General features: G+C 43.8%; 1 protein-coding gene across 1 annotated transcript; it reads left to right on the top strand.

Annotated features, from left to right (window-relative positions):
* Positions 1-261: 261 nt before the first annotated feature.
* On the top strand, positions 262-10982 carry TLR3 (toll like receptor 3). The gene is made up of 4 exons (XM_068403252.1): positions 262-702; positions 3051-3242; positions 8225-10050; positions 10678-10982. The coding sequence occupies exons 1-4, from the start codon at positions 262-264 to the stop codon at positions 10904-10906; spliced, it is 2688 nt and encodes an 895-aa protein (XP_068259353.1). The 3' UTR covers positions 10907-10982.
* The last annotated feature ends 404 nt before the right edge of the window (positions 10983-11386 follow it).

The raw sequence follows: 11386 nt of genomic DNA, 5'->3' as shown, positions 1-11386 counted from the left end.
GTTGGCTGCTTTTTGAACATAATTATTTGTACATAAGACAATACTGCTGTTTTTAAAGAAAAGTCTTAATTTAGAGACATTTAGACATACCTCTTCTGCAGAAATGAATGGTACTTTATGGGTGAAAAATACTGAAGGTTTACTTAGTATGAAACTATGTGTTTTTCGAGCCTGGCTTGCTTAGCCTTCAGTTTAAGATACAAGTTGTGTCAAAATGAGTGTAATTCGTACTCTGTTCATTTTGCCTTTGCAGATAAAACGATGGGAAGTGCTATTCCTTGGTGGAGCACCTTATCTGTCAGACTGGTGTCTGTCTGCTTGCTGTGCGCATCAGTTGTAAAACAATGTCAGATCCAAAATGAAATGGCTGATTGCAGTCACCTAAAGCTGACTCAAATTCCTTCTGATCTCCCAAACAATATAACGGGTTTGGACATTTCTCATAATCAGCTAAAACAGCTAGGTCCTGCAAATCTGACCAAGTACAGCCAGCTGGTTTACTTGAACGCAGGCTACAACAGCATCTCTAAATTGCAACCAGAATTGTGCCAAAATGTGCCCCTGTTGCAGATTCTGAAGTTAGAACATAATGAATTGTATAAGCTCCCTGACAGAGCCTTTGCTTCCTGCACCAACCTGACTGAGCTCAATCTAGGATACAATAGAATAGATATAAAAAATGATCCTTTCATATCCCTGGAGGTAAGCTTTAAAAATGCATCTTTTAATGTAAATAAAGTATAAATGGGGAATTTACCGTATTTTCCAGTGTGTGTCCTGAACAGCTGCTTATTTGCATCTGAAAATACCCAATATATAATCTTCCTTCATTATTTTTCTAAAGAAAAGGCCTACTGGCTTCTTGTGTTAGAGCACACGGGAGTCTCATCTATCCTTATGAGTCAATGCTCTCTATCCCCTTTTCCCTATTGCATCCCATCAAGGCACCTCTCCATACAGGATTTGTGCTGAGAGAATAGCAGCAGCAGATCACAGAATCACAGAATCAATCAGTTGGAAGAGACCTCTGGGATCATCGAGTCCAACCATTGCCCTGACACCACCATGTCAACTAGACCATGGCACTAAGTGCCATGTCCAGTCTTTTCTTAAACACATCCAGAGATGGTGACTCCACCACCTCCCTGGGCAGCCCGTTCCAATGTCTAATGACCCTTTCTGAAAAGAAATGCTTCCTAATGTCCAACCTGAACCTCCCCTGGCGAAGCCTGAGGCTATGTCCTCTTGTCCTATCGCTAGTTGCCTGGGAGAAGAGGCCAATTCCCACTCCACTACAACCTGCCTTCAGGTAGTTGTAGACTGCAATAAGGTCACCTCCGAGCCTCCTCTTCTCCAGGCTAAACAACCCCAGCTCCCTCAGCCCTTCCTCGCAGGTCATACCCTCCAGAACCTTCACCAGCTTGGTCGCCCTCCTCTGGACTCTCTCCAACACCTCAACATCTTTCTTGAAGTGCGGGGCCCAGAACTGGACACAGTATTCAAGGTGTGGCCTCACCAGTGCTGAGTACAGAGGGACGATCACTTCCCTAGACCGGCTGGCTACACTATTCTTAATAGAGGCCAGGATGCCATTGGCCTTCTTGGCCACCTGGGCACACTGCTGGCTCATGTTTAGCGGGCTGTCGATCAGCACCCCCAGGTCTCTTTCCGCCAGGCGGCTTTCTAACCACTCTTCCCCCAGCCTGTAGCACTGCATGGGGTTGTTGTGGCCCAAGTGTAAGACCCGGCACTTGTTCTTGTTGAACCTCATGCCGTTGGTCTCGGCCCATCTATCTAACCTGTCCAGATCCCTCTGTAGGGCCTTCCTACCCTCCAGCAGATAGACACTCCCACCCAGCTTGGTGTCATCTGCAAATTTGCTGAGGGTGCACTCAATCCCTACATCTAGATCATCTATAAAGATATTGAACAGCACCGGCCCCAGAACTGAGCCCTGGGGAACACTGCTAGTGACCGGCTGCCAGTTGGACTTTGCCCCATTCACCACCACTCTCTGGGCTCGGCCATCCAGCCAGTTTTTAACCCATCAAAGAGTCCACCCATCCAAGCCCCGGGCAGCCAGTTTGTCTAGGAGGATGCTGTGGGAGACAGTGTCGAATGCCTTACTGAAATCTAGATAGACTACATCCACAGCCCTGCCCTCATCTACTAAGCGGGTCACTTTGTCATAGAAGGAGACCAGGTTGGTCAAGCAGCACCTGCCTTTCATGAATCCATGTTGGCTGGCCCCGATGCCCCGATTGTCCTACATGTGCCGTGGTTCCACCACCTTGCCTGTCACCGAGGTCAGGCTGACATATGGGGCAAAGTGGATGGTATGGAATCTGAGTTGCCTAGGGTCTAAAAATGGTAGCTAGCCTGAATTCTCAAGGTCAAGGTGTAATTACTTAGACCATGAAGGCCAGCACTTGGCCTGAATGTAGTGTCTCCCAGGACTTTGGGGACTGAGAAAGAGTAAAAACCTATTTACTCCACCTTTGTTTTTCCTGGTAGTTTACATGTGGTTAAATATTCTTCTCTGTAGCATCTATGAGGTTCGGGGACCAGCACAGGAGGCAGTAAAACACTGTTCCATTGTCTTTGCACCAACCAGGGAATCACACAAAAGGAAGAACCTAAGGACAAAAGAAAATAGAGACAATGTGTGGGTACTAATTGTCATACAATGTTCTAATGAGTGTGCATGTTGTTTTGGACTAGTCTGAACTTCTCTGCTAAATGTGGTATTCCAGTTCAGTGACATAAAATGTGCTTGCTTGCATGGCAGGACTGCAAATTTCTTTGGTTTGCAATAGATATTTTAGCAAGTTAAGATCATGAACACAATGAGAGTTACAGGTGTGGAAGATACAGAAGGCTTCTTCCTGCAGGAGCTTGAAACCTGTCATTTCTCTGTTACAGATTTATTTTAATTGTAGTATTGCAACTAATTTCTAATCAATTACACTCTAATGCAATATTTCAAAATGGTTTTGTATTATATAAAATAAAAATAATTTTAGACTCTTCTGTTTGCATATTTTCCCCAGAACTTGAATATTTTGGACCTATCTCATAATTTTTTGAAGTCAGCAAATTTAGGATTGCAGCAACAGTTGAAGAATCTTCGTGAGCTCATGTTGGATAGCAATCAAATCACTGAGTTGAAAAAGGAAGACTTCAGTTTTCTTAGCAACACCTCATTGAATAGTCTTGATTTGTCATCAAATCCACTGAAAGAGGTAGGAAGCATTTCAACAGAAATTCAACGGGTGTAAGCATAAAACGGAACTATCCTGATTTATCCTTTTTGATTGTATGGCATTGACATTACATTTTTGATCCATTGAGGTCAAAGATAAAACCATTCTATTGTATACAGCATTACTCCTGACCTGCAGTAGTGATACACATAATTATTTTTCTCCCACTGCTACCAGCAAGAGCTGGTTCCATGTAGCTCAGAGGTCTCAAGCAAGAAATAAATCAAGTAGTTCTGTGAACCCTTACCAGCTATTTTCTGTGCAGGATTTTTTTTGTACGTGCTGAAAGTGAACAGCTGATATACTTTCCAAGTGTGGAAAAAGTGTGATATTGTGCAAGGCTAGTTATACAGCCTAGGTCTCACTTCCTAGTTAATCAAAGAGAATATTCCTTTGTGCCTGTGGCATACCCCAGAGAAATAATCATTGCAGAAAACTATACTCAGTCTTTAAAAAAAAGCAAGTGGGTGTTTTCTCTGCCACCTACCTCACTGGTCTCTCTGACCTGCTTCTCAATGTTATGATATGATTCTTTGAAGACGGATGGTAAGTGTTGCAGCACTGATTGACCTTCAGCATGTGAATACTGCATTTGCATTGAATTTGCTTGGTGGTTTTTCCCAGTTGATCAATCTGTAAAGAACATGTATATTAAAATTACAAGAATATTTTAAAGCTTGTACCACTGCTGAGAGGCAACCCCACCGTCCTCTTTCCCTTGGCCGCTTCATCCCTCCCCCTTTCTGGTACAAGCTTTAATGAGGCCATTAACTGGATCGCTGGAGAAACTCTACAGATTTTTTGGCTTGGTTAGCTTGTAGTCAGGCTGGTTCCCTAACTGGTTCACCATGTGAGAGCATGTATGGCCATATTGACACAAGGGTACAGAGTGTGGGTAAGTAGATGGGACCGCTCCTTTCTTGGGCAGAGCTACTTTATGCTAGTTTAACCTGCTCTGATTTTACAGTACTGCTGTCTGAAAAGCAGCCTTATGCATTTGAATCATTCTGACAAATGGAGTATTGAATCATTCAGCTGATATCTGAATCAAGATGAGGGGCCAGCACTATGATGGAGGCTTGGGATATCACAGAATCAGCCAGGTTGGAAGAGACCTCAGGGATCATGGAGTCCAACCGTTGCCCTGACAACACCCTGTCGACTAGACCATGGCACTAAGTGCCATGTCCAGTCTTTTCTTAAACACATCCAGAGATGGTGACTCCACCACCTCCCTGGGCAGCCCGTTCCAATGTCTAATGACCCTTTCTGAAAAGAAATGCTTCCTAATGTCCAACCTGAACCTCCCCTGGCAAAGCTTGAGGCTGTGTCCTCTTGTCCTATCGCTAGTTGCCCGGGAGAAGAGGCCAACTCCCACTCCACTACAACCTGCCTTCAGGTAGTTGTAGACTGCAATAAGGTCACCTCCGAGCCTCCTCTTCTCCAGGCTAAACAACCCCAGCTCCCTCAGCTGTTCCTCGTAGGACAGACCCTCCAGAACCTTCACCAGCTTGGTCGCCCTCCTCTGGACTCGCTCCAACACCTCAACATCTTTCTTGAAGTGCGGGGCCCAGAACTGGACACAGTACTAAAGGTGCAGCCTCACCAGTGCCGAGTACAGAGGGACGATCACTTCCCTAGACCGGCTAGCTACACTATTTCTAATAGAGGCCAGGATGCCATTGGCCGGCTCATGTTTAGCGGGCTGTCGATCAGCACCCCCAAGTCTCTTTCCGCCAGGCCGCTCTCAAACCACTCTTCCCCCAGCCTGTAGCACTGCATGGGGTTGTTGTGGCCCAAGTGTAAGACCCGGCACTTGTTCTTGTTGAACCTCATGCCGTTGGTCTCGGCCCATCTATCTAACCTGTCCAGATCCCTCTGTAGGGCCTTCCTACCCTCCAGCAGATAGACACTCCCACCCAGCTTGGTGTCATCTGCAAATTTGCTGAGGGTGCACTCAATCCCTACGTCTAGATCATCTATAAAGATATTGAACAGCACCGGCCCCAGAACTGAGCCCTGGGGAACACTGCTAGTGACCGGCTGCCAGTTGGACTTTGCCCCATTCACCACCACTCTCTGGGCTCGGCCATCCAGCCAGTTTTTAACCCATCAAAGAGTCCACCCATCCAAGCCCCGGGCAGCCAGTTTGTCTAGGAGGATGCAGTGGGAGACAGTGTCAAATGCCTTACTGAAGTCTAGATAGACTACATCCACAGCCCTGCCCTCATCTACTAAGCGGGTCACTTTGTCATAGAAGGAGACCAGGTTGGTCGAGCAGGACCTGCCTTTCATGAATCCATGTTGGCTGGCCCCGATGCCCTGATTGTCCTGCATGTGCCGTGTAATGGCACTCAGGATGATCTGTTCCATCACCTTGCCTGTCACCGAGGTCAGGCTGACAGGCCTATAGTTCCCTGGATCTTCCTTCCGGCCCTTCTTGTAGATGGGCGTTACGTTTGCTAATTTCCAGTCAGCTGGAACTTCTCCAGTTAACCAGGACTGCCGGTAGATAATAGAGAGTGGTTTGGCAAGTTCATTTGCCAGTTCCTTCATTACTCTGGGGTGAATCCCATCCGGGCCCATAGCATTGTGTGTGTCCGATTGGTGCAGCAGGTCACTAACCGTCTCCTCCTGGATTACGGGGGGTTCACACTGCCCCCCATCCCTAACTTCAGGCTCTGGGGGCCGAGTCTCCTGAGGACAACCGGTCTTAACATTAAAGACCGAGGCAAAGAAGGCATTGAGCACCTCTGCCTTTTCCTCATCCCCTGACACTACACTACCCTCCTCATTCAGCAAGTGGTGGAGGCTCTCCTTGACCCTCCTTTTGCTGTTGATGTATTTGTAAAAGCTTTTTTTGTTATCTTTGACTGTAGCAGCCAAATCAAGCTCTAATTGAGCTTTGGCCCTTCTAATCTTCTCCCTACACGACCTGGCCACGTCCCTATAGACCTCCCAAGTTACCCGACCCTTCTTCTAGAGCAAATAGGCTCTCTTTTTTTCCTTAAGTTCTAGCCTAAGTTCTCTGTTTAACCAGGCTGGTCTTTTTCCCCGACGGCTTGCCTTCCTACAGACTGGGACAGCCTGCTCCTGAATATTTAGCAATTCCCTTTTGAAGCATGTCCAGCCTTCCTGGACTCCTTTGTCCTTCAGGACCGACTCCCAAGGGACTTGGTCCACCAGCCTCTTAAACAGGCTAAAGTCTGCCCGCCGGAAATCTAAGGCAGAAGTTCTGCTCTTGCCCCTCCTTACTTCCCCCACTATCGAAAACTCTTAACATTTCGTGGTCGCTATTCCCAAGACGGCCACCGACCCTAACATCTCCCACTAGTCCTCTTCTGTTCACAAACAACAGGTCAAGCAGGGCCCCTCCTCTAGTGGGCTCATTTACCACTTGCATGAGGAAGCTGTCCTCCATGCATTTGAGGAACCTCCTAGATTGCTTCGTCTCTGCCATGTTGTATTTCCAGCAGACATCCGGCAAGTTGAAGTCGCCCACGAGTACAAGGGCCGGTGACCGGGCGGCTTCTGACAGCTGCTTGTAAAATGCCTCGTCCGCCTGCTCATCCTGGTTGGGTGGTCTATAACAGACTCCCACCGTAATGTCCGCCCTGCCGACCTTCCCCCTGATCTTCACCCATAAACATTCAACCTTGTCATCCTCACCATCTTCCTCAATTTCGACACAGTCTAAGCACTCCCTAACATACAGCGCTACCCCACCACCTCTCCTGCTTCGCCTGTCCCTCTTAAAGAGCTTATAGCCATCCATAGCAGCACTCCAGTCATGAGAGTCATCCCACCACGTTTCTGTGATGGCTACCACATCGTAACCTTCCTGCTGGACAGTGGCTTCTAGCTCTTCCTGTTTGTTGCCCATACTGTGTGCATTGGTGTAAACGCACTTCAGCTGGGCTAGCGGCCTTGCCCCCGACACAGGCCTGTCCCCCCTAGGTTCATTTGTGGCTGCCCTGGTCTTATCCCTCTCCCCCATCGAACCTAGTTTAAAGACCTTTTAACCAGCCCTGCCGACTTCTGGGCCATAACCCTTTTCCCCTTCTGATTCAGCTGTTCCCCATCTGGCATAAGCAGGCCCGGTGCCATGAAAGCCGCCCCGTGGTCAACAAACCCAAAATCCCACCTACGGCACCAGTCTCTTAGCCACATATTAATCTGTTGTACTTTTATAGTCTTTTCCCTATTTTCACCAAACACCGAAGGAATTGCAGAGAATATAACCTGCGCACCTACCCCCTTCACCAAACGCCCCAGGGCCCTGAAGTCCCTTTTGATAGCCCTGGGACTTCTCTCTTCAATCTCATCCCTACCCACCTGGAATACTAATAGTGGGTAGTAGTCAGAGGGCCTCACCAGTTCAGGAAGCCTCCTGGCAACATCCCTTACCCAAGCCCCAGGGAGGCAGCAGACTTCCCTGTGAGTCGGGAAAGCAAGTGTGTAGTATCACATTGCATGAGTGTAGCTTCTGCTCACACAGAGAAACGGGGTTTCTTCTTGGCTGTCTGAAGGCCTAAATAACTTTTTTTACAGTATATCTGGTTTTGCACTAGTATATTGGTACCCCTAGCAGATACCAATAAAAGAAAGATGAAGAAAAAGATTATCTCAATTTCTAAGATACTTCTAGTGAAAGAGTTTTACTAGTTGGACACAAAATTGTAATTAACTTGCATCTAACTAAGCAACTTTCTATCTTCTTCCAAAAGAGTACTACTCAGAATTACAAGAATCATGTTACAAATTTTATAACTATTATCACAAGAAGTATAAAATCCAAGAAGCGTTTGTGTGAACTTGGCTGTGGAAAAATCTGAAGCATAGGAGTTATATTCAGCTTGAAAATCTCATTTGAAAACCTTTCCAAATTTTGGCTTTACGGGGCTACTTTCTCACGTTATTCCCTTGTTTCGATCAAAACTCTTTTTTTCTTTTCCTTTCAGTTTCATACAGGATGTTTACATGAAATTGGAAATCTGTTTGGCCTCACACTGAACGATGTTGAACTTGGTGAAAATCGCACAAGGAGACTTTGCACAGAATTATCAAACACAGCGATTCAGAACCTCTCGCTGAGCCGTGTGAAGCTTTCACACATTGGCAAGTCAACTTTCCAGGGACTGCAAGGAACAAATCTTACAGTTTTAAACCTTTCCCAAAATTCTCTGTCTGTGATAGAAGAGGACTCATTTCAGTGGCTTTCAAGTTTACAGTACTTAAACCTGAAGCATAATAACATTCATGTATCGTCACGTTTATTTTATGGATTATCCAGCCTCATGCATCTGAATCTGATAAATTCACTTGCTGGGAAAATTGAAGATTTTTCCTTTCATTGGTTATACCGCCTGGAGTACCTTGTAATGGATAGTAACAATTTTGCAGGAATTACTGCTAATACGTTCACAGGTCTGAACAGCCTGAAATACCTGAGTCTCTGTAACTGCAACATAAACTTACAAAGAATAACTAATAAAACATTCTCATCACTTGCTAATTCCAGTTTGCAGGTTCTCAACCTCACAAAAACAAGAATCTCTGCGATAGAAAGTGGGGCATTTTCCTCCTTGGGACACCTGAAAATTCTTGATCTTGGTCTCAATGAAATTAGTCAAGAGCTCACAGGTCGTGAGTTTAAAGGTCTCAATAATATACAAGATATTTATCTTTCCTATAACAAAAACTTGGGTTTGAGAAGTGAATCATTCATTTTTGTCCCAAGCCTTAGAAAACTGATGCTGAGGAAGGTAGGTTGCAGTAATCTGGCACTTTCTCCTTCGCCTTTTCATCCTCTACAAAATCTGACCGTCCTGGACATCAGCAATAACAACATAGCAAACATAAAAGAAGACTTGTTTGATGGACTTCACAAACTTTACATTCTGGATTTGGAGCACAATAATTTAGCCCGACTTTGGAAACATGCAAATCCAGGTGGCCCTGTTCTTTTTTTAAAAGGTCTTTCCAACTTGCATATTCTTAATTTAAAATCAAATGGGCTTGATGAGATTCCAGTTCAGGCTTTCAAGGGTCTGCTTCAATTAAAAAACTTGGATTTAGGATCAAATAATTTGAATTTGCTTCCAGCAACTCTGTTTGATGACCAAGCCTCTCTGAATTTGTTGAACCTTCAGAAAAATCTGATAACCTCAGTTGAAGAAAAAGTGTTTGGCCCGGCTTTCAAGAGCTTGAGAATACTAGAGATGGATTCCAATCCATTTGATTGCACCTGTGAAAGCATTGCTTGGTTTGCTGATTGGCTTAATGTGACCCAAGCATACATACCTGGATTGAGGTCCCAGTACATTTGCAACACCCCACCTAAGTATCACGGTAGTCTGGTGTTGCATTTTGATAGCTCAGCCTGCAAAGACAGTGCTCCATTTAAACTTCTGTTTGTGATCACTAGCACTATTGTGATGCTAGTAATTTTTATTGTTCTTCTCATCCATTTTGAAGGGTGGAGAATAGCTTTCTACTGGAATATTTCAGTAAATCGAATACTAGGTTTTAAAGAACTTGACAGACAACAGGAAGAGTTTGGTTATGATGCCTACATTATTCATGCAAGACAGGACAAGAATTGGGTGTCTAAGAATTTCATCTCTCTGGAAAAAAATAACCACTTTCAAATTAGGTTTTGTTTAGAAGAACGGGACTTTGAAGCGGGCATATCTGAATTTGAAGCTACAATTAACAGTATAAAAAAGAGCAGGAAGATTATTTTTGTTGTGACCGAACACCTCTTACAGGATCCCTGGTGCAAAAAGTGAGTAGGATATAAAATTTTACATGTAAGGGAGAAAATTTCTTACAGATTTTTTAACAAGATAATCTCTTTTGCTGTGTAATTTAATAAAAAATACCATGCAAATTCAAATTTAATATATTTGCTTAATATTTCATAACTTCAGAATAATTCCTAAGTTAGTAAAGTTAATGCTCCACATGTACATTAGTGGAAATTTGAACCTCTCAGTCAATGTATTTTTTTCAGAGTCAAGGTGTCACCAGATTGCTTCCCTTAAAATTACATGTTTGAAAAAGGGCAATAACGGGTGAGATCACTAGCATCCAAAGGTGATTTTTATTTGTCTCTAAACGAGTCTTTTCACCTTTCTTATGTAGTGATCTTGAAAAGAAAGGAACTTTGCTAAACAAGGCTATATCAAGACAGTAGACTTAGGTTATATTTTTAGAGGATTATTTTTTTCTTTAGTTAGCAGGTAACTAATTTAACATAAGTAATGAGAATTTTATATAATAGAATAGACATTAAGACCCCTGTTTTGAGTCCCGTCTTTGAGTTTGCAATGTGAGCTATTAAAACAACTGTTTGTCTTTTTTTCCCTCCACATGAAAAAAAACATGTATTTTTGTCTTATTTTTGCTTCAGTTTTAAGGTGTATCATGCTCTTCAGCAAGCTATTGAACAAAGTCGGGACTCCATCATATTGATCTTTCTTCATGATATCCAAGATTACAAGTTGTATCACGCACTTCACCTAAGAAGAGGAATGTTCAAATCTCGCTGCATCTTGAACTGGCCAGCCCAGAAAGAACGAGTCAGTGCATTTCATCAGCAATTAGTGATGGCACTTAAATCTAATAGTAAAGCGCACTGAATTTTGGAAGTACAGATTTGAATTATGGGGTCATTTTATTGCGTATTTTCTATCATTGGAAAACTATCAAGCTTTCAGAAAAAAATGAAAAAAGTTTGTCATGCTGGAAAGATACGTAAGAGTCACTATAATTTAAATTTACTTGTCTACATTCGTGTTTTTGCTGATATTTTAATCCACCTGTAGTGAAGTGACATGTTGAAATGGATCATGACTGATAGTCATTTCAGTCTGTGTATCAGAAATGTGGTAGAAATTCTGAAAAGCAGTGAGAATGACTGATGTTCTAGGAAAAATGTCCATCTGATGTAGTGCAGAAAAGACATAGCATCTCTTAACCGGTGTGTAAAAGAGAATGCAATAATTACAAAATAGCAAATTCTGTGTAGAAGGTGGAGTGGACACTCCTGCTTGCTTTCATAGCACAAGGGGAGATTCAGTGAAAATGAAACTGGAAAGCTTTCCATGTGAAGCATAGTA

This window comes from Nyctibius grandis, chromosome 6, assembly GCF_013368605.1.
Source record: "Nyctibius grandis isolate bNycGra1 chromosome 6, bNycGra1.pri, whole genome shotgun sequence".
NCBI lineage: Eukaryota > Metazoa > Chordata > Aves > Nyctibiiformes > Nyctibiidae > Nyctibius > Nyctibius grandis.
This window is presented reverse-complemented; position numbering and strand designations above follow the sequence as displayed.